The sequence below is a fragment of the Yarrowia lipolytica genome, chromosome 1D (assembly GCF_001761485.1).
Source record: "Yarrowia lipolytica chromosome 1D, complete sequence".
Classification (NCBI taxonomy): domain Eukaryota; kingdom Fungi; phylum Ascomycota; class Dipodascomycetes; order Dipodascales; genus Yarrowia; species Yarrowia lipolytica.
The window spans coordinates 1,521,889-1,548,466 of NC_090773.1; the positions used below are offsets into that span (position 1 = coordinate 1,521,889).

At 48.9% G+C, this 26,578-nt stretch overlaps 11 protein-coding genes and 1 pseudogene across 11 annotated transcripts; 6 read left to right on the forward strand and 6 right to left on the reverse strand.

Moving 5' to 3' along the window:
- Positions 1-1,049: 1,049 nt before the first annotated feature.
- YALI1_D15245g (uncharacterized protein) lies at positions 1,050-2,657 on the reverse strand (the record flags this gene model as incomplete). The annotated part of the gene is made up of 1 exon (XM_502734.1): positions 1,050-2,657. The coding sequence occupies one exon, from the start codon at positions 2,655-2,657 to the stop codon at positions 1,050-1,052; it is 1,608 nt and encodes a 535-aa protein (XP_502734.1).
- A 4,173-nt stretch (positions 2,658-6,830) lies between these two features.
- On the reverse strand, positions 6,831-7,196 carry YALI1_D15288g (uncharacterized protein; the record flags this gene model as incomplete). The annotated part of the gene is made up of 2 exons (XM_068282682.1): positions 6,831-6,991; positions 7,043-7,196. The coding sequence occupies 2 exons, from the start codon at positions 7,194-7,196 to the stop codon at positions 6,831-6,833; spliced, it is 315 nt and encodes a 104-aa protein (XP_068138783.1).
- Positions 7,197-7,752: 556 nt separating this feature from the next.
- On the forward strand, positions 7,753-8,055 carry YALI1_D15296g (uncharacterized protein; the record flags this gene model as incomplete). The annotated part of the gene is made up of 1 exon (XM_502735.3): positions 7,753-8,055. One exon carries the CDS (start codon positions 7,753-7,755, stop codon positions 8,053-8,055), a length of 303 nt encoding a protein of 100 aa, XP_502735.1.
- A 538-nt stretch (positions 8,056-8,593) lies between these two features.
- YALI1_D15304g (uncharacterized protein) lies at positions 8,594-9,418 on the forward strand (the record flags this gene model as incomplete). The annotated part of the gene is made up of 1 exon (XM_502736.3): positions 8,594-9,418. The coding sequence occupies one exon, from the start codon at positions 8,594-8,596 to the stop codon at positions 9,416-9,418; it is 825 nt and encodes a 274-aa protein (XP_502736.1).
- Positions 9,419-9,674: 256 nt separating this feature from the next.
- Positions 9,675-9,878, reverse strand: YALI1_D15317g (Compare to YALI0D12298g, Misc non-coding, similar to uniprot|Q6C226 Yarrowia lipolytica YALI0F11407g no start; annotated as a pseudogene).
- A 1,570-nt stretch (positions 9,879-11,448) lies between these two features.
- YALI1_D15333g (mitochondrial 54S ribosomal protein bL27m) lies at positions 11,449-12,573 on the forward strand (the record flags this gene model as incomplete). Its single annotated transcript, XM_502738.3, has 1 exon — positions 11,449-12,573. One exon carries the CDS (start codon positions 11,449-11,451, stop codon positions 12,571-12,573), a length of 1,125 nt encoding a protein of 374 aa, XP_502738.3.
- Positions 12,574-12,583: 10 nt separating this feature from the next.
- Positions 12,584-12,834, reverse strand: YALI1_D15345g (uncharacterized protein; the record flags this gene model as incomplete). The annotated part of the gene is made up of 2 exons (XM_068282683.1): positions 12,584-12,678; positions 12,723-12,834. The coding sequence occupies 2 exons, from the start codon at positions 12,832-12,834 to the stop codon at positions 12,584-12,586; spliced, it is 207 nt and encodes a 68-aa protein (XP_068138784.1).
- An 87-nt stretch (positions 12,835-12,921) lies between these two features.
- YALI1_D15362g (uncharacterized protein) lies at positions 12,922-14,346 on the reverse strand (the record flags this gene model as incomplete). Its single annotated transcript, XM_502739.3, has 1 exon — positions 12,922-14,346. One exon carries the CDS (start codon positions 14,344-14,346, stop codon positions 12,922-12,924), a length of 1,425 nt encoding a protein of 474 aa, XP_502739.3.
- Positions 14,347-14,856: 510 nt separating this feature from the next.
- Positions 14,857-16,989, forward strand: YALI1_D15367g (uncharacterized protein; the record flags this gene model as incomplete). The annotated part of the gene is made up of 1 exon (XM_502740.3): positions 14,857-16,989. The coding sequence occupies one exon, from the start codon at positions 14,857-14,859 to the stop codon at positions 16,987-16,989; it is 2,133 nt and encodes a 710-aa protein (XP_502740.3).
- A 1,016-nt stretch (positions 16,990-18,005) lies between these two features.
- Positions 18,006-19,064, forward strand: YALI1_D15398g (uncharacterized protein; the record flags this gene model as incomplete). Its single annotated transcript, XM_502741.3, has 1 exon — positions 18,006-19,064. One exon carries the CDS (start codon positions 18,006-18,008, stop codon positions 19,062-19,064), a length of 1,059 nt encoding a protein of 352 aa, XP_502741.1.
- Positions 19,065-19,292: 228 nt separating this feature from the next.
- On the reverse strand, positions 19,293-21,204 carry YALI1_D15424g (uncharacterized protein; the record flags this gene model as incomplete). Its single annotated transcript, XM_068282684.1, has 2 exons — positions 19,293-20,547; positions 21,179-21,204. The coding sequence occupies 2 exons, from the start codon at positions 21,202-21,204 to the stop codon at positions 19,293-19,295; spliced, it is 1,281 nt and encodes a 426-aa protein (XP_068138785.1).
- A 2,746-nt stretch (positions 21,205-23,950) lies between these two features.
- Positions 23,951-24,561, forward strand: YALI1_D15458g (uncharacterized protein; the record flags this gene model as incomplete). Its single annotated transcript, XM_068282685.1, has 2 exons — positions 23,951-23,957; positions 24,146-24,561. 2 exons carry the CDS (start codon positions 23,951-23,953, stop codon positions 24,559-24,561), a joined length of 423 nt encoding a protein of 140 aa, XP_068138786.1.
- Between the last annotated feature and the right edge of the window lie 2,017 nt (positions 24,562-26,578).

Sequence of the window (26,578 nt, forward strand, 5' to 3'; positions counted from 1 at the left end):
CCGGAATGTCTCTTTTTTCCCCTTTTTTCCCGCGCTTGCTCCCTTTGGCTGCCTTTTTTTTTTTTTTTTTTTTTTTTTTTTTTTTTTTTTTTTTTTTTTTGCTGGCCCACTTTTCACCTCTTCTACTCTATACTGTACAGTGTAGATACGGTTTATGTAGGGTGCACGCAAGTTCCAGGGTGCGATATTAGGACCCCTGGAGGGTAAAAAATAGCAGGGATGGAAAAGAAAATATGTACAGGTATTTTGCAGCCTCGTAAAACGTCCTACCAGATGCAGGTACTGCACTTGATGCTCTTGTGTGCGTGCTGATACAGTAGTATCAGTTGTGCAGTTGGGGAGACGATGGTGATGTTCAAGGCACAAGTTCTAAAGCATGGTTAGCAGAATACGAGGTTACAACGGGCAACAACTTTACAAGAAAGTACGACACGAGAACCAACAACTACTGCTCGAAACTGTCTCCAACATATCACCAGTTTCACATTCACATTATCATATGAAACAATACAAGTACACGCCCTGTCACAGGTTTATTACACCTGTCACAGAAATCGCACGTATTATAACGGGAAGTGCCTACAAGTGGACGTACCGTAGACACTCTCCGACATGTTTCGAATGACGGCGGAAATACCAAAGCTGCCATAATATCCAACAAATAATATCGCCGTCAAATGAAATGTCTCACACACGCCAATCTTCATTTGGTAACATTTCTTTTGCTGGTGGACGTGCTTGTGCATAATTACTGTCGAAATAACCATGCCTTGGGCTGTCTGAACAGTGACACACAGAGCCATTTATTGCCATTTTAGGCAGCTGGCAGGTCTTCCAGAAGATGAAACCGATTGTTGACTGGCTGGCTGGCTGATACAGTCTCAGGAGCAGCAGCTGGCCGGAAGTAACTGTGACTCCACCCGGAGCTCTACGTCACGTATAGATCGAATACGGCAAGTGTACGGTCGCTCATGAATACGAATATGCAATGCAATAGTTATAAATATATACCGAGAAGAGGTGTGAGAGTGTCGGAATGTCTTGGAAGATCAAACAACCTCTTCTCGGACAAAGCCCCGGCTGGAAATGATGTTCACACCACTGGAGGCGGTGCTTGCCGAGCGCTGACCGTCTTGCCGAGTGCCATCTGTATCTGCGGAAGAGCCAGACACGTTTCGCAGGTTCCACGCAACGTCCTGGATCTCCCACTGGTTGAACTCGTCCGGCTGGGGGGTGGTTACATTGCCGGGAGTGTCGTTTTTGTCTCTGGACCCAGGCAGAATGAAATCCGAGCGGCTCTTTCGCAGCTTTTTGGGCGAAATGTCGTTGAGTCCTTCCAGACTGAGTGATAATCGACTAAGCCTGCTCAGACGACTGGGTTTCCGGGGCGAGCACGATTTGGCAGGCGACGAACTGAGGGAATTGTGGGCAGAGTTGTAGATGGAGCCGTGGGTCGACTTGGTGGGAGAAGAAGGGTTGGGGGGAGTGGAAGAGGGAGCAATATTAGTGTGGGGGTGAAGTGGCTCTGCGGGTGACTTGACCGTGAGTTCAGTGGCTGTGGTAGCTGTGGAGAACACCGATTGAGTGCCTGTATGAAGTTCGGTAGAGTACCGATGATGGGAGGTGTTTATTTCTCCTGACTCTCGGCTAGGACCAGCTAGTTCCGAGGAGTCAAATTTTCCTGCTGAATCGCAGCGCACATGGCCGTCACTGAGCTCATCAATGCTGTGTCGCAGTCGATCCATTCTTCTACCATTGTGACGAATCTGCAAGGAAGGATGGATGAACTTGGATGAGGGGGGAGGTCGAATGTTTAGCCCGGCGAAGTTGATGGATCCAAACGACGAAGTGCTCTGAGTGTGTCTAGAGGTGGGTTCGGCAGTGGAGCCCGCAGAGGCAGGAATGGCCTCTAAACCCGCCAGAGAGTTGACCACAACAGTAGGATTGTCTATACCCTCTTCGTGTTCAGGTTCCATGCTGGGCAACAGTGGAGTTGCATGGTGCTCCTGGGTAAGTCCAGCCTGGTAGTTGTTGATGTTGTTGTTTGTCATGTGGTTGCTTGTTGTGTATGAGTGGTGAGGGGCATGGCCGGCATATCCTCCCGAGTTGGTTCTAGCCACTGTGCTGTTAGTGTTCATATTGAGGTCCATTCCAGTGGAGGCAGGGTCTACTTTGAACTGGTCGACGCTAATTGTCGATGGACTAGGCTTAGTGCTGTTGGGCCCTTCGATTGCGGCAATGATGCTGGAGTGTTCGGAGATGAGCACAAACAGCGTGTAAGCGCCGGCCAGAGCTGCGACTATGCTCCAGAGGGCGAAATGGGCCGTGGTCACGCCTGCGTGATGGGTCACCAGAACACTCCCGCTATTGTCATCAAAGGCCACATCTCTCACTACTTTAGCGTAGAAGACCATGCCAGCCAGCCAGGCTAAAAAGGCCGAAAAGACACACGCAGGAATGGCTTTCTTATGCACCAGAAAGGCCGCATAGGACGCCGCTTGGGCCACCGAGGCGGCTCCCTGAAGATACAGGGCTGCTCTCCAAGGCGAGGTTAGCGGAGCAGCGGCCACGAACGCCAGAACCGCCACGGGAATCGGCAGAAGCACAAACACACACGACAGCGTCGTTTTAACGGTCACAGTCAGGCTGATGATCATTGCGCATGCGATGTGTGTCGAAAGTGTCGAAAGTGTCGAGGGTGTCGATTTTATCTGTCGACTGAATTATACTATACTGGTCGAGGAGTTGTTACCAGTTTATCAGATCAGTCGTATCTCTGAGGTGTGAGTGTGTGTGTGTGTGTGTGTGTATTCCTCAGCCAGGGTATCGGTAGGAGTGCGCTCAGCCGTCGGAGGGCTGTCGCTGCTGGAGAAATGGATGTCGAATACGGCGTGTCTTTTGATTCTCCAGACAGAGATGTATATACATGATTTCCTGGAGACAGTTTACCCAGCTTCACTACTTCGGAAATAGACTTTTGCACTTAGCACACTTAGCGCGTCTTGACAAAGGTTTATCCCAGACAAAGAAGCACAAAAGGGACTTGCTGGGAGAAAAAAAACACAAAAACACAAAGGCGAACCAAAAACTGTGCAGCTACGCCAAAAAAGAACGTGTTACGTGTGGTTTGGACTGGCCGAGTTACCTGCTACCTGTGGCTTCAGTAGCGGCGGGAGCAAGTTCGAGACGGATTGGGTCATTTGGGACCTATGAGGCAATGTTGATAGATGTGAAAGATAAAAGGCGAACCTCTCTGCTCCACCCAGACACGGTACCTACCAAGTACCGTGTTTGGGTAGCTACAAAAGCGACCACTTTTCAGCCTTGCTGCCGGACCGTGTCATCCTACCGATACACTGCCAGGATGCAACGTTGTCAAGATGATACAATGACAGCTATACGAGGAGCAAGCACAAGTACTCTCGTCATGATCCAGTGTCGCACACTTTGTGGGTCTGGTACCTACTCCTCCTCCTCTTCATGCCCAATGCTCGCTGCACTTTGCACATACAGCATACGGCACCCAGATTGTAGAGTGGGGAGATGGCGCAGGAGGGTGGTGGCGCCTCTGAGACCATGTCATGTTTCCATTCATCAACGTTCGTGCAGGAGCTACTAGTAGTGGCGGAGACTTGCTTGAAGAGAGGATGTACTACTTGTAACTCGTTTTTCTTTCTATGTACTGTGCGTGTGGTCCGTGTGGACCTGTCTTGTTCCAATCTACAACCTCATGTCTTAAACCACATCTGATCACCATCGGCTCTACACCACAAGGCCAGATAGTGCTCGAACCTAGTGTGTGTAATTACAGCACAGTAATAGGTTTTCACTCTCAACTGTACGCACCGCAACCAGCAAAGAGTGTATCGCCTGTCGCTGTCAACTCAATGACATTGTGTTCCAGATACACTTTGGGTAGTGGGGACCATTGTGGAGTGGGCTAAAGCAGCAGCAAACGAGCTACTTTGTCGGGCCTTGTAATCTGTACCACTGCGGGATCCAACAGTGACAGCTGGCCCAAGTTCGGCTAACCCAACGGTCTGCATTGGCTGGGGTCCACGGCCTAGGCTTTCATTTCGGCCAAGCTCCGGTACTTGTACTCCGGTGCACAGTATGTAGAGAGTCTGAGTCTGTACTTATGCTTGGACCGCTCTAGGTTGTCAAGTGGATGGAGCATGCTACTGGCACTATACCACACCCGAGCTCGCCAAAGGCCCAAAACCTGTCCTATAATAACCCGATATTATTGCAGTAGCTGCCCCGCTAGAGCGACACGCTTTAGACACATGTCTCCGTCCGCCAAAACGGCTGATATAATACTGAGGAGGTCGGGGTCCGTAGACACTAGGTTGGCTCCGATCAATGGTCTGCAAGCTGCACATCTTACAGTACATGAAAAATAACAAACTGAGTTATTTTCAAGCAGTCAGAGCGACCGAGACGAAGCACAAAAAACAGACTCGTGCAACCGGATCTTTACGCATGAGTATGGTTATAGCGTGGTGAGACTACCGTAGTTGCGACTCTGCTTGACGGGCGAGATTGTGCGTGATTGAGGTGTTGCAATGTAGGGTAGAGCATTGTACAAGCCCAGTACAGTAGGTTGTACACTTACTTTAGGTGGTAAGCTCGCACCGCCTACTCGCTGTAGCTACAACAACATGGTACCATCAATACCACCATGGTCAGTACACTACGTCACCACCACTTTCCAAGACACACATGTATCGAGGCAGGGGTGCATTCCAGCCATCTCCACGAAATAATAACCGTCTTGTCTGTGTCAGCTCAGTCTGAAAAAAGTTGTGCAGATATTATTTGGGCTCCCAATCAAATAATATTAGCACCCCATGTACTGGAGCTCAGCGACATGACGCCGATGCCCGCTCCGATAATATTGAACTTTGGCGCTCTCGCCTCTCCATCTCTTGGTCTACCCAGACCCATCATCCAATGCGCCTGCTGCCACTCGACTATCACCGTTCACGCCGCGTGGACAATCTATGCTCCGACATTTGTTTGTATTGACCCAAATCTGTGTATACCTCTTTCCCAATCGGGGGTGCATGGTTTTGTTTAGGTTTGCAATTGTTCCGTTTTTGGACGTGTAAGAACTTTGTGTTAAATCCTATTTTCCCCATCCACTTGTATCTCGCGAGACAAACGGGTCCATCGAGTCTAAAAGAAGGGACCCAGTGAAGAGCCGGCAAGAAGCAAGTCAAGTACGGAACAAGTCAAGTACACGAGAAATAAGTGGTTACTGCACATACCGTTGGTGCACAGAATGATCACAAATCATACCAGCCCAAGTGTGTGTACCTGCACCTGCATCTCGACCCCATGGACCCCATGGCGTCGTTCCTGCTCAAAACTGGGCCGAGAACATTCAGATCTGGCCCTTTTGACCCATAACTAACGGATGGGTCTGTTTAGCCGGTTATAGCTCTTTAAAATGCCACCCAACCACTCGTTTTGTCGCCTCCACGGACATACGGGGCCGTTTGGTCGGCATGTCCTAACTCACCGGTAAGAGGCATTGTTTACGTACCAGTACGCACCATAGCGGATCTAGCGGGGGTGGCGCTTGCCATGTAGGTATGCAATTGGTTTTATGCACTGATACATTCTCTACTGTGAGCCTGAGCGCTCTTTTCGTGAACCCCTGATTGTAAAGGTGGGTTGGCACCGGTGGAGAACGAACCTTTCTCCACTTGTAGTACTTAGTCCTCTATCTGAGTGATGGGCTTGATCTATGACTTGGACAATCAAACATTTTAAATGTGGTCTCCATATCCATTAACTCTACACACCGCCTAGCCGTAGATATTGATTAGTTTGGAGCTTCCAGAACCTCTAATTCTACTGCACGATACCTCGCACGGCTCGCTTAGAACAAGAAAACAACCGTTCTACTTCTCCCTCTCCTGTTCAACCCCTTTTTCGGGATCTAATCGATATCTTTCTAAGGGGATGCAATGAGATACCGGCTTCTGTGTTTTTCCTCCTTGTGCTCGTACAGGTGCACTTTCATAGCAACTGATGGACTGCACTCAACCTCCTAAACCTCCATCGTCGGCGTGCAGGTGGAAATAATTATCCTCCACCCGAGTGAATGGTGCATTAGTTGGCAGCCACAGACGGTTAGCAGCCATTAGGGGTTCAGCAGTGCGTTGGAATAGTGGATACAAAAAAAATACATGAACCGCAGTTATACAGCAGTTTTTATAGGGGCAGTGTGGACCCTGCCTGTGCGGCTGGACGTTTTACGTTTTATAGGCGAGTCAAACTGGAGACGTCGTCTTTTGAGCGAGGGTCGTGGATCAAAAAATCCAGTATTGTATTACGAGCCAGTATCCAGACGTCTAGTGGAACAAATCATTTCTTTTATGAAGCAATTATTTTTCTTTCATGTAACAACCATTTTCTTTCAAGTAACAACCATTTTCTTTCAAGTAACAACCATTTTCTTCATGTTCTTACTTAAATCGTCTTTTTTTTTAATTCTCTCACCCCACAAGGCTACGCTAAGAGTACGACCTCCACAGCACAGCTGTAGACATAAGGGCTGGTCGGTACAGGTGGACTTGCTTTTTCCTTCATAGTTGGGTGAGAAATAATAAGTGGTTGGTCTGCTTGCCAAAGATGACAATCACCGTATAGATCGTCGCGTATTTTCGCATTTGACGTGCTCACGTTTCAGATTTCGCAGACAACAGAAAAATATTATTTCCCTGTTTTTTTGGGCGTAACCTTGAGTTATAGCTCCTGTAAAATGGCTACAGTGGTGTATTACTTGTAGGGAAATGAAATCAACAACCCGAAACGAGTAGTCAATTGGAAAAAGCAACAATGTCTTCCATCACCGCTTGTAGCTGTAACAGGACGAGCGCGCTGGCTCCTTGTAGCGCTACATATCGTACTTGGTAGGTGCTTTTGAAACAGCTCATGCAATCGTGCGAACCTGTAACATAACAGTCAGGTGTATTCATGTCTTATTGGTACTTGTAGTTGGGCAACTACTTCGTGACACGCAGAAACCAACTACCGGAAGTACGAGTACTTGTACAAGTATTGTACAGTAGCTGGTTGGAGTTGGACTTGCAACTGTGGACTGTTGACTGTTGACTGTTGACTGTTGACTGTACTGTATGTATTCCATCCCATAATGTAGAGCTGAGAGTTGTTTTCAGAAACATCAAAGACAACTTTTCAAATACATCAGAGACAGCTTTGTGAATTGATCGATTCCAGCACAATCAGGTCATTATCTTTTGTCTGTTTGTTTCCCTTTTCATCGCTGTGGTCGTTTGTTTTTTTGTCTCTGATCTCAGGCACACTTCCAGGGCCCTCTCAATCACTCACGTTTCTTCTGCAAGTCCAGACTGCGTCTGTCCATAGCCCGCTGAGTCATCTTTCGACTGGCTTCCACACGTGGGTTCGAATCTCACAGGTGTCTTGAATTTAATCGTGTGGCGAAGTTTGAAAGTGGGGCAAAAACATGGGGGAAACTCAAGGGCAAGTGTGATTCAATATACAATAGGTTAGAGATTCTTTGCTCTCTTGCTCTCAACCTTCATTTCCCCTTCAAACTCGCCCCCTCTCACTCCTCAACTCGGCATTACTAAGAACCCTATCAGCGCAAAGCATCTCCACTCGAACCCAAACCCCCCAATAAAAGCACTTGTGCCTTCCCCAACTTTTGGACCGTACACCGATTCTTAGAACCCACCACACACTCCTCCATCCTCGAAAATGACCGCACACAAGGCCCTTGCTCTGGATCTCTACCGACAGCTGCTGCGAAACGGCTACCGAATGGCCGGTTACAACTTCCGACAGTACGCCATCAGACGAACCCGGGACGGCTTCCATGCCAACCGAAATCTCACCGACAAGGGCGAGATTGAGTCTGCTATCAAGTACGCCGAGAAGGAACTCGGCGTGCTCAAGCGACAGTCCGTCATTTCTCAGATGTACGCCGGCGAGCCTCTGGTGGTTGAGCATGCCGACAAGAACCTCGCCAAGAAGAACGAGCAGCTTCACTCTGCTGTTTAAACGACAGCGGACGCTGAACGACAAGACAGACAAAAGGGACATATCAGATGCGGCGGATCAAAGCGTGAAGCTGGACCCCAGGTTAGCATACCACCATGACGATGTCGGTGTGTGTGTGAACGAACGGACTTCTGTACAGAAAAAGGGGGAGGGACGAAGTCTGTGTATATATTGAAAGGATGATGATGATGATGTTTTGTGGGACTGATAAACGAGAGAGATGACTATGGTGGTACGCTCGCTGTCATGTCCAAATTGCCATTGTTGCTGGAGTGGCAAATTTTCGATCCGGTCGTACCACGGAACTGTTGCAATTAATGTCATGTTCCAGGTTTGATCTGTAAACCCGTGTGTTTGTGTAACTCGGGATAGTATATATATGCTGCTGGATCCCCCCTCCCCTCGACAAGCCGTTTTCCGCTGTACAGTGGTCATGAGCAGGTGTTTGAATGTCACAAATAAAGTTGACATATCTTCAGTTCAATGATAGACGAAAAATGAAGGTTATCGACTTTGAGACACGGCACAACATTACACCATGAGATACAAGCGGGTGCTGGCGTTGGCTACGGCCCTGGCCCTGACGGGGGCATTCATATCGATGGTCGTGCTGGGTAAGGACTTGTCATGGCTCGACAGAAAGGCCGGCAAAAGCAGAATCAAAACCTACATCTTGACCACAACATGCGAGCGTGAATGTGGCCATCTCACCGACTGGATTCGAGAGGGCACATTTATGCTGGACTCAGACGCGCCGCAAGTCGCCCCGCAGTGCAAGGCTCATACGCGGTGGGATTACAAGCTGGTTCCTCCTCCCGAGGGGTTCACAAACCCAGGGCCTCCTCCCAAGATTAAGTACCGACCTGCTGAGAATGACGAGGAACGGGAGATTCTCAAAAAGAACCCCGAGTACAAGTTCCGAACACCGGAAATGTTCAAATGGATGGAATGGATCGAAAACAAGTACCGAAACAAGTACGCCCAGACGCTGCGAGACTGCTCCAACGGCTCCCACGAACTGTGCATGCTGCTGGAAGACGATATTGTCTTCATCAACAAGCGCGACATGATGCTCTACAGACTCGCCTTGCACACCATGGCCAAATACTCAGGGCCAGAGGTATCTTGGGACTGTGCCAAGAGGGGTAACGGTTGGGAGGAGCGTGATATTGACGGAAACAAGAGCCAGTGTCGAATCATCCATAGAGACTATGCTGGATGTCTCGCTGACTTCTTGGAGACGTCTGGTCGCCCTGCAGATGTTGCTCTGGCTGAGGGAATGAAGCATTGCAAGATGAAACAAAAGTGGTTCTTGTTAGTACAGCATACTGGACGTAAGAGTGGGATGGGTCATGCTCAGTGATCATGGCGATGGGCGTTCACAAGCGCAGCTTGCAGCTTACCAGGAAAAGACAACAAGTTCATCAGGGCTTGTAACTAATCCTTGTGGTGATATACGGCTTCAATGATCTGATTGGAGGAATAAGCCGTCTTGAGAGACGGAGGTGATTCTACTATGTACCAGGACATACATACTATGCTGGTAGTCCATCTTTTTCTCTCACTGCAAATCAATACTTTATATCTGCAGACCTGAAGGATGAAGTCAAACGTATGTATCAAAACTCCAACTGGCGGAAAATGTAGTTAGACTGCCTGACAAGGTCCTGGAACTGCTCTTCATCAAACGATGGAGAATAGTGTTTGTTGGTGAAGAGCTCGGGACTAGGTGCAGGAATGACAACACATTCCTTGTACGACTCTCCACATCGATATGCCGTGTCTTCGTTGGTGTTGGGAGCCCTGGTTTGCTCTGTCAGAGCCATAAGGGGGTCGTCGACAATATGAAAGGAGCCCTTGGATATATAACAAACGGCTGAGCGAATTTGTCCCTCAGAATGGAAACTAGCGGTTTGTCACCCTTGCCAAAGCTTTCCATTCAACTGTTCTTGAGCAACGTGGTATTAGATAAAACACGATAAAAGAAACAAGTCTAATGCTTGGTTTTGACAATGATCTGGAAGAGTACCGACACTCCTACTTGTGTTGTACAGTATATCAAGTTATTGAATCTTCTCAATAGCCAGACGCCCTCTTACTCGCCATCTTTCTCATCACTCCCGTACCGAGACTCATGTTCCAATAATTACTTGGATGGACAGTTCCTTGTCATCGAAAGCATCGAAAGCTGCTTGAGGCGATGAGCTTTTTGTTTGCCTGATCTCGGTCTGAAAAAGATCGCAGTGTTGTATTGAACCGAGATATTCTATCTGGTATGCTCATATTCGGTATCCATCTTCGTACTTGTACATTTGATATTCCTGGATAGAAAAGATAAACTATTATGTAAATATTTAACTGGGACACTGTTCAGAATCGCCACAACTAACTGCTGCTATCGCGGCCATAGTACAAGCAACCAATAACTGCACATACTGTAGGAGTACATACATACCAGTGTAGTGGATATATCATGACCAAATGTCGATAACCCCCAGAAAAAACTACCACTGTGTGTCTAATCGTATACGTACGTACCCTTGCCGTTGCTCATCTAAATCTGCGATACCCCCCATGAGACGTCTTCGGATCTCATTCTGGTCGTTATCTTGTCCTTACACTGTAATTAGTGCGTTCGACAGAAAGCGTGAACGGCCCGAGCAATACGCTTGTGCGGTTTATTTTCTCGTGTGTGTGGAATATTATCTCGTGTGACAGAGAAGATACCATTGGTTTTACTATGTCGTTCAATCAAATGGTTCTGTACATCACGAGTAAGTCAAGGCTATTAATTTGTAGGAGGAGACTTCTGAGATAGAACTACAAGTATGTATCTTGTATTACCGCCGATGTTGTTATAACCAGATATATTAATGGCAATGGGTAAGGATACACCAGTGCATTGTTCAGGGCAGTTGTCCACACTGGTGCATTCGCTGGAGCCATCGTTGTGTGAGTGTCTCGAAATCCTCAGCCACTCTCTTCAACAGCATCTCTTCAACTAACCCTAACTACTTTATCAACTAACCATAACTACTTTCTCAACTAACCCCAACTACATGCTTAACTAACGAGTTATGCGTGCCGATCTAGTATACGCACTCCAAGTAGAATTCACGACGCCAAACATTCCAATTGGGTCTCAACTAAATCACCCAAATATCGGTACCCCTTCCCTAAGCTCTACAATCATGTTTGATGGCCCGTCATCTCGAAAGCCCTTGCTGCTCCTCTAAGTTTGTCAATCTACGCCCCTTGCACCGTCTACCCAGTGTCATCCGAAAATAAACTTTTCCACTGCACGTGACGTGAAAATTAGCATTGAACCATTGTAGAGAGTCCCAACAGTGCACGCAGAAATCGCTGAAAACCCACACACTCTTCAGAACCACAATGCTGCGACTTTCAGGAGTTAAGTCCGCGGTCCGTGCCCGGGCTGCCGCCGGCGCTGCCTTCTCTGTGTCCCTTTCGGGCCCCCAGGCCGTGTCTCTTTTGGCCTTGCCTCTCGTGCGACATGCCACCAAGCGAGCTGGAGGAGGTAAGACCAACCTCAAGGACTCTATTGGTCGACGACTGGGTGTCAAGGCCACCGAGGGAACCTATGTCCAGCCCTCGGACATCATCTACCGACAGCGAGGAACCAAGTTTTACCCTGGCGAGAACACATGGATCGGTCGAGATCACACCATCTACGCCAAGGAGCCTGGATACGTGCGATTCTACTATGATCCGTTCCACCCCACCCGTCGTTTCGTCGGCGTCGGTCTGACCCCTGAAGCCCGACTTCCCACCGACCACATGGCTCCCCGAGCTCGACGGTTTGGCCGAAATGTGATTTCCGACCCCAAGAGAGCCGAGGCCGAGCTCGCATGGAGACCCAACAAGGAGCAGCAGCTGCTGGAGGAGATTTCCGAGCGTCGGGCCGTCAAGCAGGCTGAGGAGCAGGCCCTCACCGACAAGCTGGCTGCCAAGCTCAAGGAGCTGGGCTTCGATAACAGTGAGCTGGCTGCTCGAGCCCAAAAGATGGCCCACTACCGAACTCTGGGATGGACCAACGCTGAGGCTGCTCGGTTTGCCGACGCCTTTCTCAACACTTCTTCTGACGTCAAGGACTTTGATGCCAAGTTTGAGGTCACCAAGTTTGGAACCGTGGTGCCCAAGAGCAGCCCCGAGACCGTGGAGAAGGAGCTCAACGAGACCCGAGACAAGCTGACCAAGGTGCGACAGCCCAACGCGTTCATCTCGCTCTCTCAGATCGCCAAAATCGACAAGATCCTCGACGCCACTGTCTACCTGAGCCAGAGCCAGAAGGAGCAGCTGGCCGACGAGTTCAAGGTCACCGCATCGCTTCTGGAGGCCGTGCAGCCCCACGAGGAGGTGGTCAAGGCCGCCAAGAAGGGCAAAGGCAAGCTGGTCAAGGTCTACAACGTCCAGCGAAAGGGTATTGACTATGTTCTTGCCCCCAAGGACGCCCACTTTTCCGAGGACATTGCCTTCCAGAAGGAGTTTGTTCACTAATTGTATATAGCTAGTAGTAGCAGAAGTTGCAGTGCGTTTGCATGATGAAAATGAAGTTGTTTTGAAAAATTATGTGGGTAACGTACAAGTAGCTGACTTTTGACCCTATCTTACGAGTGAGTGCATTGTATATGTTGCGCAACGGTTACATCTCTGATCAAAAGAAGAACCTGGGTTTAGGCAGTCATATCTTGTTATTGCCAGGTCACGAACATGCCGGTAGCTAACATACAGTGCCCTATTTACCGTTCCTACACTCATAATCACATACAAGAAGTACGTGGTGTAGTTAGACAGTGCGCAATGCTATTGGTATGCTCCTGTTTCTATGTCACTATCCCTCGTCGCTTACGGCAACGACTCCTCGTTTTTAGGGTCGAGCTTCTGGGCCTGTGATTGGGCCTCCAGATCTGCTACAAACTTCTGGGCCTCCTCGTTGCCCTCCATGACATATCGTAGACAAACCACTCCTCGTTCTTTCAAAAACGGATTGTTGGCGTCAATGTTGCAGCAGTTGAGAATTTCAGGGAGACCTCCTGCCTTCCAGATGAGACTCTGCACCATTGCCAGCTGCTGTTTCGAAGTAGCAGATGCAATTTGAAGAATGGAAGACAGAAGCTCAATAGTGGCACTCTTGACATGAGGGTAGTCCGTGACCTCCAGAACAGAAGTCTGAATCTCCTTGAGCTTTCGTTTGGCAGGGTACTCCTTCTGTGCAAAAACAAGGTAGTTGGTGACCTGAGTGATGAACTCGGGGTAGTCATGTTGAAGCTGTCCCGAGCAGGTGGGAAGCTTGGGCTCAGTGGCCAGGAGAACAGTGAGAGCCTCGAAACAGAACCGAATCACTTGTGCGGCGTTGCAGCTCTTACTTTCCGTATCTAAAACCAGCTTGAGTTCTTTCATGGAGATGGAAAAGTATGCAATGAACAAGTGTTCGAGATCCAAAGGAGTGGACTTGGCTTCTGTCTCGATGACTACCTCCAGGTCAACAGTGATGGCATCTTTAACAATAGCAACAATAACGGGGTATTGGTAGCTAGGAGATAGCCGTCCGGTCACTCGGTTCGCAGCCAAGTATCTGAACACGTCCACCAGAGCTTGGTACTCGGGGCGGGCATGGATCGCACTGTCGAAAGTGACGGGTGCAATGAGAACGTCCAAAAGCTCAGATGCAGGAGCTTCGGCGTTATCAAACTGTTTCAGGAGCTCCACATCATCGTTAATGCATTCGCACAGTGTTACCACAAATGCATACAGAGCCGTGTCCAGTAATACCTTGTCCCACACAATTGTAACTGTGTCGTCTTCCTTCTTGTCTCCCTTCTGGGGAACGAAATATGTCTTGAACATCTCGGCTGAAACTCCCTGGTTGCCGCTACACAGGTTACAAAGCGCCTGGTATGCCAGAGGGATGACATTGGCGCCCTTGGGTTCGTCTCCGTAGCTCTGGACCAGCCGTAGAACGTGTGTTGCCCATCCAGACTCAAAAGCCGTGATCTGGGCCTGAGAAATACCACTGGCGAGAATGTTTCGACTCAAAAGAATCACTGCTCGGGCATTGCGGCTGTGGTAGAACTTTCCATCTCTGTGGAGCATGGTAGCCTCTGCAAGGCACTGGTTGATATTGTGCCAGGTGTCTGGGCTGCAAATTTCGTCGTGGCTGATTTCCTGACGCGCCGACTCCGCGCAGAGCCGTTTCAGGTCGGCATGCAAGTTTTCATCCTCTCCTGGTTGTCTGATTGTTTCCAGAGCGCCTTCAAGATGCTCCTTCATGGGTGGTTATGATTCAAATCGAATCGAAATAATTACGAAAATGCACACACTAACTTCTCTTTCGCTTATCTATGCATGGTGTTACTAAGCAGAAAATGAGATTGTTGGCGGGTGTTCTGGGTGGTCTCATGTAGCTGAAAAGAACGTCAAGGATTCGCACATGGGTGTCAAAGTTGCTTGGAGCTTTTTTCATATAAATCCATCTGCTTTGGAGGAACTTGTGGTGTGAAATTGTTGTAACCGCCTGCAAGTACATACGGTAGAACAGCATACCAGAAGCCATCCATATCGTTGTAGTTGATTTAAAAAAGATGCTCCAAATACATGATGTTACACAAACTCATACCAGCTTCCAGACTCAACAGATATAAATACCAGTACCCACCCACATCTAGGCCGTTAGCCCCACCTTCACATATGCCAGCCCTCCCACAAGCCTGCATACACTCGTGCTGGTAAGGTGCAGCCCAACGTTCTGAAAGTCTCTACATCAGACCATTCACTTTTACCATGGGACCTAGAGCGACCAGAAACAGCTCCAAGAACACAGAAGGCGCTGAGACAGCGTCCAAGGACGCCCAATCGCAACACAATGCCGCCAGCGACACGAAACAAGCCTCGAAAGAGGTTTCTTCAACTGCCACCAGTCCCAAAGTTGCTCTAAAACGCCAACATCGAACTGCCGCCTCAACAAACTCAGACGAGAGTTCAAGTAAACCGTCCACGCCGACCGGAAGTGTGACTTCGACCGTGGAGTCGCCCCGAAAGGCCAAGAAGACAGATGCGGTTGTTGAGGGAGAGCAGCCAGAGACTACCGTCAAACAGGAGCCTGACTTTGAAAGTACTGTCAAAATTGAGCCCATTGAGGTTGTCAAGACTGAGGATCCGGGGCATGACATAAAGGTGGAGGATAGAGATATTAAGACTGAAGAGGACACCAAAGCTGGGGGAAACGCCAGCAGAGAAGAAATCAAGAATGAATATCACTCGACACCAAACCTTCCGCTATTTCACGCGATTACAGTCATGTTCATTCCTCTTTCGAAAACCAACAAACACAGAGCAGAACTGTGTAGTCGTCATGGTGGCACTGTGGTCACCTCCTACTCGGATAAAGTGACTCATATTATTGTGGCCAACGGGGTAACAGTTCCCCAGCTGATGAAGACTCTGGGAGTGGACACTCTGCCCGCTTCCGTCACCGTGGTCAACGAAAACTGGTTTGCTGACTGCATTGAAGCCGGCAAGATTGTCGGCTTTGGTGGTAAGGAAGTGCTTGGGGTCCCCCGAGGTGGAGATAAGCGAACTGCTGAAACCACGTCCGATGACACAGACGCAAAAAAGCGTCGACGAGCTAGTGATGCTCCCTCAAGAAGCACAACTCCTCCAGCCTCGCCCAAATCCAGGTCTGAATTGCGTTCAGATGTGTCTTCTGACGTGATCAAGGCACGTGGAAAGTCCATGCTTGAAGCGCTTCACGATGTGCGTATGCAGGATCACGCCCATGCTTTTGCCTCAGAGTGGGAAGATGATGGAGATGACGATGCTGACACAGACGACGACGATGCTGACGAGCCCCACAAACACAAAAAGAGCCAGCCGCAGAAACAGGGCGATTGGGTCGACAACTTCCTGTGCATGTCTGGACCCGAACGGGATCCCGTGGACAAGAACCCCAACTGGAAGACCATTGAGGTGTTGAGTCGTCTTTTGAAATACTATGAAGACAAGCATGATCAATGGAGAGCCCAGAGTTACAGGAAGGCGTTGAATGTTCTGAAACGTCAGCCAAAGAAAATCACAACCAAAAAGGAGGCTGTCAAGCTGCCTGGTATCGGTGATTCTATCGGTTCAAAGATCCAGGAGATTGTGGAAACAAACGGTCTGAAACTTCTCAATGTGACCAAACTGGATACCTCAGTCAAGGTTACTTCTCTGTTTGAGGGTATCTGGGGCGTCGGTAAGGCCACAGCAAGAAAATGGTATAAAGAAGGATATCGAACTTTGGACGATATTGCGAAGAAGGCCACCTTGACTCCCAACCAAAAGGTGGGTCTTGAGCACTATGACGACTTTCAGGAACGAATTCCTCGAGATGAAGTCACTCGACACTTTATGGTTGTCCAAAAGGCGGCTCATGAGATTGATCCAGAGGTCGACGCGCATATCATGGGCTCGTACAGACGTGGAGCGGCTTCTTCAGGAGATATCGATATGATCTTCACCAAGAAGGGGGCCACTCTCGATGAGCTCCAACCGTTTCTGAAGGAGCTGGTTCATAAACTCACAGAACAGGGTTTCCTCAAATGTGGACTTACCGGCGCCTCTACAAAGTGGTACGGGTGTTCCAAACTCAAGGATATCCCCCAGTGGCGTCGAATCGACTTTCTGCTTGTTCCATGGGCCGAGAAGGGCGCTGCCTTCATTTACTTTACTGGTAACGTACTTTTTAACCGAAGTATCCGGCTGCTTGCCAACAAGAAGGGCTATAGTCTCAACCAGCATGGTCTGTATGCAGGCGTACTGCGAGGAGAACGGGGGTCGAAATTGAATGACGGATACTTGGTGGAGGGTGAGAGTGAACACAAGATCTTTGAGATTTTGGGTGTGCCTTACTGGGAGCCGTGGGAGAGAAATGTTTAACGAGCGAGCCGTTTCTAATCCGAGTCAATCCCCAGTGAGAGATGACAGGGAAGCTCTACTTGTAGCAGAACACCCCGCTTATTTATGTCTTTAATACCATATCTGAACTATTGTAGTGTCTTCGTGCGCGAACGAGTGTAAATAGTACAAACACTACATACAGGTACATGCTGTAATCGTAGTCAATCCGAGAATTGTTTCCAAACAGGCATCATATGATCCTATCCATCTGCATGCACATGGCCAGTATCGGACAACACTACCTTCAGATACATGTCTAACGCACGCAACAATCAGCACAATGGAAGCAAAGCGAGACGTAAAACACCTAGATTTCATGTCCCTAAGCCCGAGTTCCGGAGTTTTACTGATTCTGATTAAGTTGACTAGGTGGATCCGTTGTCGCTTTGCAAAAAATGTCATGTCATCGCTTACTACGGTGGTTGTAAGCAAGATGAGCGGATAGCCGCCTCAGTGGATAAAGTTAGGCGCGATGACCCCTCTGGGTGTATATAATAACTACGATACAAGTACGCACAATCTGATTTGTACAGTACGTTCAGATGTAAGCTGCCGTGTGTTTGATGCGTTTGTGTTTGATTACCCGACTGCATCCTTGGTTTCCATTGATATTTGGGGCCTGGTCTCCGGTTGTAAGACTCCTATCTCAGTCACAGGTATATCGTACATTTCTTTGTAAAATTGAGTTTAGGCTGCTGCCACTATTGTACGTAGCCTAGCCTCTCAGAAGGTGGAGGCTCTAGAATGGTGATAAAGGAATTTGGCATGGTTTTGACAGATGCTTCTTACAAAACCAAAGTCTCTGATTAATAAAATCTGATTCATATGCTTATGTCAGCGCAATTGAGTCCGTTAGTTCGCATTCGAAAGCTTGTGGCCATCTGCAAAAAACCAACCGTAGAGTTCAATCTGCACAAGACAGTTTATCTCTATATATATACATATAATATAGACCGTCTCCTCATCATACCATCTCATCACACCATCATCACATCATGTCTACAGTTCTCGTCACTGGAGCTACCGGATTCATTGCAGGTCATGTCGTTGGCGATCTGCTGGCGTCTGGACACAAGGTCATTGGCACCATTCGACATCTCGACAAGGCTGTCAAGCTGATGGAGGCCTTCCCAGAGGCCAATTCGTCCAACCAGCTGCTGTTCGAGACGCTCACCGACATTCGACACGAAGACGAGCTCAAGCGGATCTTTGAGAAACACAAGGACATTTCCGTCGTGATTCACACTGCCTCGCCCTTCTTCTTCAACTCCAAGAACGTGGTCAAGGATCTACTCGAGCCGGCCGTCGAGGGTACACGAGCAGTTCTTCAGGCTACCCAAGTTGCAGGCACCAACGTCAACAAGGTTGTGGTCACCTCTTCCATTGCAGCAATGCTCGACCCCTTCAAAAAGAACGACCCCAACTATGTCGCCACAGAATTCACCTGGAACCCTGTAACTTGGACACAGGCAGCCGACTCCGACGATGGAGAACTTGCCTACGTGGCCTCCAAGACTTTTGCCGAACGAGAGGCCTGGGACTACGTCGAGCGAAACAAGCCCCGGTACACTCTGACCACCGTCAATCCTGCTGCAGTGTTTGGACCCCATGCAACCAAGATCGACCCCAAGCAGCTCAACACATCTAATGATGTCATCAACAACCTGGCTCTTGATACTAAGCCCGGAGACCCACCTTCTGAGTTTGCCTTCGTTTGGGTGGACGTCCGAGATGTAGCTCGAGCCCATACTCTGGCTATCGACCACAAACTCGACAACCGGCGACTACTCCTGTGTAACGGCAAGTTTGCCGCCCAGGACATTCTCGATATCATCAACAGAGACTTCCCCGATATCCGAGGCAAGATTGCTACTGGAAACCCCGGCACTGGCAAGGAGGTGACATCCAACATTTTTAACTACAACAACGACGTGACCCGTCAGGAGCTGCCAACGCTCAAGTGGATTGGACTCGAGCAGTCCATTGTGGACTTCACCAAGCAGTACGAGGAGATTCTGCATGAGAAGAAGAAGAAGCATTGGTGGAATATTTAGAAGATACTAGTTGGTTAGTTAGTGCAACTATAGCTTGCTAAAATATCGAGGTATATTTATAGTCAGAATATTGCCCTGCATGATCAGGCTTGTAACATGCAGGGATGTGCAGATACTTGTACCAAAAGTGCTTACTATATAGAAAACACAACTTCACTGAAATTTTCTACATTTTTCACAAACAATTCAATCAACGTTATATTCCTCATTACACATGCTGTAAATAGCTTACTTCTTCTCGGAGAGAGCAGCGACACCGGGAAGGGTCTTACCCTCGAGAAGCTCAAGAGAAGCTCCTCCTCCAGTGGAAACATGGGAGAGCTTGTCCTCGGCACCGTACTTCTTGGCGACAGTGGCGGTATCTCCACCACCAATGATCACGGTAGCACCGTTGTCAACGGCCTTGACACAGGCGTCAAGCACAGCCTTGGTACCCTTGGCGAAGTTGTCGAACTCAAAGACACCGGGGGGTCCGTTCCAGAGGATGGTCTTGGACTCGCCAATGACCTTCTGGAACTCCTCGATAGACTTGGGACCACAGTCCAGACCCTGCCATCCGTCGGGGATACCCTCAGCGTCGGTTGCGTGGCCAACCTTGGCATCCTTGGAGAACTTGTCGGCGGTGACGTAGTCGACGGGGAAGACAAGCTTGACGTTGTTCTTCTTGGCCTTCTCAACGAGGCCGGCGACAATCTTGGATCCATCCTCGTCGAAGAGAGAGTTTCCAATCTTGACGTTCTCAAGGGTCTTCTTGAAGGTGAAAGCCATACCACCACCAATGATCAGGGCGTTGACCTTGTCAAGTAGGTTGTCGATGAGCTGGATCTTGTCGGAGACCTTGGCACCACCAAGGATGGCAAGGAAGGGTCGCTCGGGGTGCTCCAGAGCCTTGGCGAAGAACTCGAGCTCCTTGGCGACAAGGAAACCAGCGGCTCGCTGGGGAAGCTCAATGCCGACCATGGAGGAGTGGGCTCGGTGGGCGGTTCCGAAAGCGTCGTTGACGTAGACATCGGCGAGAGAAGTCAGAGACTTTCGGAACTCCTCAACCTTGGCGGGGTCAGCCTTGATCTTCTTGCCGTCGGCGTCCTTGTGGGATCCCTCCTCCTCGGGGTGGAATCGCAGGTTCTCGAGGAGAATGACCTCACCGTCCTTGGCCTTGGAGACCTCCTCCTCAACCTTGGGGCCGACGCAGTCGTCAAGGAAGGTGACGGGCTTGCCAAGGAGCTTTGAAAGCTCGGCCTGGACGGGCTTGAGAGAGTACTTCTCGACTCGCTGGCCGTTGGGCCGGCCGAGATGAGAAGCAAGGATCACAGCCTTGGCACCCTGATCAATGGCATACTTGATGGAGGGCAGGGCAGCAACAATTCGCTGGTTGTTGGTGATGGTGGTGCCATCGAGAGGAACGTTAAAGTCGACTCGGATGAAGACTCGCTTGTTCTTGAGATCGAGATCCTTGATGGAGAGCTTGTTGGTAAGAGACATTCTGAGTTAGTTAGAATGAGGGAACATGTGCAGTCGAAGAGGAGGTAGAAGGTCGCAGAGGCGGACGTGGCAGTGTTGTGACTGGTCCGTGGCATTGATAGATCCTGTTTGTATGTGGACTTGACACAGAAATAGGTCAAATCATCCACACAGACGGACCCAACAGCACAAGAGCTCAACCCCAACACTGCACCAAGACAACATCACCAGACAAGAGAGTCACCAGTGGCGTAGCAACACAACTTGCGTTATCCCATTGACACACCGTGCATCCCAATTTGCCTTAGCATTTGTGCATAGCTCCATATACTACTTTGCTGACACTCTCGCTCACGGCATTGGGCGCCCCAGTAGTGGTTACTAGTGTATCTCTCACCACAGACGGAGCCCTGTGTGTCCGTCTCTGTGTCGCTGTGTGTTTGTGTCACCTCCCTAGGACTCAATTGGAACCAATTGGCTGCGTTTCGTGGGTACTCACCTGAATAAACGAAATATCGTGAAGTTCAAAGAAAAAGAACACAACTGATTTCGAAACGTGGAGGTCTTTGGGATGTGCCCAACCAAATAATAAGGTTCCACACTCGTTTTCCCTATCCAGACCTCTACCCTCGCCCTACTGCCTCCAAACTGACTTGAGATGCGTGTGAAATGTGCTCATTTTCGTCGGAAGAGATCGGAGAGCGCCGGGGAGAATGAGCAATAGACAGATGGACGCGTCTTGTGTGGGGGCGATCACGTGGATCCCAGCTCTTGGTGCTTACATCTGAGTACAATGCAATACAGGCCCAGTTTTGGTGTGGTCCGACCGACAAGCGCTACAGTAGCGTCTCGTCACGACAGGGTAAAAGAGACCGTTGAGTTGTGAGAGCCAACAATTTCGCGCAATGGGCTGATTCAACAAGCACCAGCACGAATACGGCTCCATACACGCCATTGTTCACTCGCCAAATAATTTCCAAAAGCCAATTGCTTCTGAAGCCGAACAGGGGCGTTGTTAGGGCTCATCTGAACTCCATGCGGGCCAATTCTCCCATGGTATTCTGCCATGTGCGCCCTTGTATGTACATACTGTAGCAAAGGGTGAGTACCGTATGTACAATCGTATTGATACAGTATGTACTACTTGTAGTAGCCACGCTGAATATTCAATGCCAAACCTGCATGCAAGTCACGTGGATTGGCCATGATCTAACATGACAGAACAGTGGGCAGTGTTTGGTATCGTATGTGTATGTACTCGAACATACAATACCTACGATACATGCACGAGTACTCGCACAGTAGTTACAGTAACGAGTACGAGTACGACTATCGTCTGGACATACACGATATTATACGGAGAATGTATGACTCGTCACTGTCTGCCAAGTCGCTATAATAACACCTTACACCCTTGTTGCCAAGGTATCCTTGGTGGCAGTCCAACTTTGGGGCTAAACCGTTCGCCAAGTGTGCACATCTGGATATATGTGACTGTCATACTCTGGGTCGTACAAGTACAGGGTAGCACTGCATCAAGTCCCATACAAGTAGACAAGTTTCGGACTGCAATGTGATTCAACCCGGTTGCCAGTTGTCATGGCCCTCGTAACGAGTACTGAACGATAGTCAGGATACCGTTGCCCCACCGCTTGCTCAGTTCAATTGCTCCTCGTAACATTCTCATGACATTGTACCTATGCGCATACACGCTACTTGTACAGCAATATCGAGCAACGCGTCTGGGCATTACGAAATGGGACACGTCTGGGCAAAGTGTGGGGTTCATCTTCTTGGCTGGACTCCGTGTGGATGAGATAATTTTAGATGTTGTCAAAGTACGGCTCATACGATATACTGTAGGGGGTACATTCTGTTGCTGTTCGACTCGTATCTTCTTTAGCCAACTTCACTGCGTCCCAATAATAGCCTTCCTATTAACAGCCTGAATCACTCTCACTGACACCGCCGCCTGTATAATGACGTCTATTGGCCCTTCTCTGCTCTTCCTTCTCTGCTCTTGCTTCTCTGCTCTTCCTTCTCTGCGTTTCTGCCATTGTTAACTCCGACAACAGCCGCCTGCCCCACGAAAAGGTACCTGTCGGAACCTTGTCCGGAAAACCCCCGCAATTAGCGTGGATGGCAACTTTAACGGGGGGCGGAAGGTCCGTTTATCTGGCCTGATAATGGTCGGAAGATATTTCTGAGAAGATACTTTGAATCGCCACACTCGTAAAAGCGCCTCTGTTTATTTATATCCTTAATATGTTCCCCTTTTCGCCACTTTTAACGTCCCCTATACTCCCGCCGCTCCTGGAGGCAGTGCACCTAATCGAGCTTCGCAGGCTGTCTCGGTCGTACTTTTTGGCAACAACGGCTGGCAACGCTCCGAGTTTAAACGGTGGACGGGTATCGTAAGTAGCAGCTGCAACAGAACACCAGAGCAGAGGGACCAAGTTCCACCATACGGCAATGAAGAGTTATACAGTGTCGACAAAAGATATTATTAAGCAGCGCATCCGACCCCGCAAACCCCACATTTTCTGCATGCATGTGAAATTCGCCTCTCGAAAGCAACCCCTTCCACTTGCACCCCGTCGCCGGTCTCTTGCGCTTGCACTCATTGTTTCGGCTCGGATCAATTGTGTCGGTGGACTGTGAACCTAGGCCAAGTAAAATGAGCTTAGGGAAAAAAAATAGTAGGGTGTCACTGGCGCCAAACAGACACACACGTCAGCTACAAATGGCAAGTAGAACAAAGACACGGCATACACTGACACTCCGCCTGCACTCACGTGACCCTTAAACCCCCGCTAGGTCCGAGAATAGGCGTTTGCACAACAACAATACGTCGTCCTGCTGTCCATCAAAGTTGCTCTAATGGATAATGTTTGGAGGTTGTGTAGGGACAAAGTTGAGAAGGTTGCTAAACAAGAGAGTATAATACACGCATACGGAAACTAACGGAGGAATGCAGTTTCAAGTAGGGAGGTGAGGGTTGGCCAAAAAGAAGAAACAGTGCAAAATTAGCCCCTGGAAACGTGTTGCAAGAATATTGGCAGCTGCAAAGTTGCCCGAAACGGGAGCCCCAGCCTCCCATAGACTCACCCACCGCCCCCTACCCCACACTAGTCTCGTAAATAGCGCTATATATTGAACTATACTGGCACAATGCGGGAGGGTAACCAAACTTAGACGGTGGGTGTAATCCCTCGGTCAAGAAGAGCTGCAAGCTCAAAGTAGCTTGCACCGAGGTCTTGGTGGAAGCCATTACACTGCTGCGGGAGAAGGAGAGTAAAAGACAGGCTCTATGGATCCGGTTGCCAAGCGGCGCGTGCGTGTTCCGAGAACTCTATCACTCCGTATTTATATAACGAGGCCGTGATCCTGTAGACACGAACCATACACATCTACACAACTACACAATGTCCGGTGAGTGATGGAGAGGAAGGAGGGGACCGAGATGGTACTGTGGTACTGGCACACAATCCGCGATTCGTCATGTGGTGGCAGCTACCAATTCCATTCTCAATCGGCAGTGGATTCGCATACAATCACCGGTTGCTGATACACCGATGCAATGAGTTCAAAAGTTCAAAAGTCGACTTACTAACACCCAGCCAAGTCTGTTGAAATTCTCGAGAGCAGAACCTACCTCGGAGACGAGGCACCCATCGTCAAGGACATGACCGACCCCAAGGTGCTGGAGGAGCTCAAGAACGGTACCATCAAGGTCAAGGAGAAGACCAAGTACTACGCCGAGTGCAAGTTTGTGGTCCACGCCCCCGTCAAGGGCCTCGTCTACGAGCAGTCCATCTCTCGAATGGGTGTCCCCGTCGAGACCCGAAAGCAGGTCATGGGAGACTACGAGCCCAACACCCCCGAGAACCCCTTCTACATCAAGAAGTTTGACATCCAGGAGGCTCCCTCTGGTTTCCTGGTCCGAGGCAAGTATCTGTGCCAGTCCAAGTACATTGATGCCGATGGAACCGTCCACGCCGAGTACCCTTACGGTCTCGAGATTACCAAGAAATAAGTCTTTTGTATAGGTGATATTTATTGCGATAACAAGTTGGATTCCACCGAGTACAGGCACATTTCCCATATCTGATATCCCCTTTGGGAAGCCTAAAGCCGGGCTAATACAGTCTCATATTGCCGATAAGTACAGTCGGTAGTGAGACATTGGCTAGGAAAATTAACTACAACGACCCGGTTAAAAAGCGTTTCCCACCCCTGTATCTGAACAAAGCACTCATCCTTGTACTTTTCTTAGCACATTCCCCACCAAAAAGTGTCAGCCATAGCCTGCATAAAGACGTTGGAGTGTAACCTGAGATTGTAGCATGTTGTACTACAAGTAGTAACATAAGGGTCATGTAGAGGGTGCTAAATGGTGAACTTGGCTGCCAATTAATGCCGCATTTCACGCTACCTTCGCCGCTTGGGCCGCTTGCTCATCCGTCTTTCTTTCTGAACAGCAACACTCCTCCATCGAGGGATTATCCGACGATCCTCACCCACCTGACACCCTCCTCTTTTAGCAGAAACCAACGGTTTTAGGGCAAATTGTATACTTTAATGCCAGAGGCAAATATACGAAGTGGAACAAAGGGCGCTATACCACCTCACAAGCGTTATATACACACATTGGTAGCCGTACAGTATCATACAAGTACGGGTGCTAGTCTGTATCGTCTATTGTAGCCACATGAGGAGGAGTGTCAAGCAAGAAATTATGACAGGCCATGGGTCATCAGTGGGAGGCACGACATGGGTTGTTGGAGAAGACATGAGAAGAAAGTCGTATAGCAAAGTCGTATATTGTGCACAGTTAGAATATTCTCCGCATTCTCCGCAATTCTCCATATTCTCCGCATACTCCGTATTCTCCGCATTTCTACTCGAGGAATGCCCGCGGAGTTCGACAGTGTTTCCCATCTACCTGTGTGGAGTTCCGTAATATTGAAAGGGAAATGGTTATACTACTTGTAGAATAAAACCTCCCTGTCTAAAACCTCACAGCACATTCTGCATGCAGCGCACAACATCTAGAACATGCATTGCAGTGATCACCAAAAAAGTCAAGGCGACTTGACCTACTCGTAGTTCGCAGAATTGAAGCCATGCAACTACAAAGAAATCTAAATAACATCTCGGTTGACGCAATTGTTACAGGGGACATAGACCGCAACACTGACTTTAAACGGTGCATGTTGAAAAGTTTTCGCCCTAGTGATCAGGTCTAACTACAGTATGTACATGTATAAGAATACGAGTATGACCTGGTGATCTTGTTTCTACCAGTACAGGTACTGTACTCTACAATACCTGTACAATTGATCTACTTGTGCAAGTACTTGTACTCTAACATGGTCTCCATCTTCCTCTAAAGAATTGTGTGTGGGAGAGGCCCAGTATTGACATCACATTTTGTCGTCGCAAGTTGATATTACTTGTAGGGGCTCTGATTGAAAAAAGAATGGGGGGCACACTTTGAGAGGACCCTTTGAGAGGACACTTTGAGAGGACTTCGAAGCTGACACACCAAAGCAGTTGGCGGAACAGGTACTGTACTTTTACTTGTATCTGTACAACAGCTCCTTAACTGAAAGATAGACAACACAGTATGTACATACCGTAGCATGTACAATGAAGTGTCTAAAAACTTCAGTCGGAGTTGAAGCGAAGCGGTCAATACAAAGACGTTCTCTGGACATGAATCAGGACCTCGTTCTAGCCTATAAGACAGGCTTCCGTTCACCAGAAACCACCTTGTGTAACCATCTAAACACCAGAATTTCTATTATGTTTGGACGAGCTCATCATATGGACAGGTTACAGCGTGATAGGGAATGTATCTATGGAAAATACCACTTAACACCGTTTACATGGGGTTATATGAAACACTCTCACTTGTACAAGTACCAACCAACGCACGCTAGCGATCTACAAGGTGTGGTTGGATCTGGAAGCCATGGGAAATCGCAATTTCTCTTCACCTACATGATACATCTCCTCATCAGTTTACTTCTCGTTCGTATTGGAGCTTC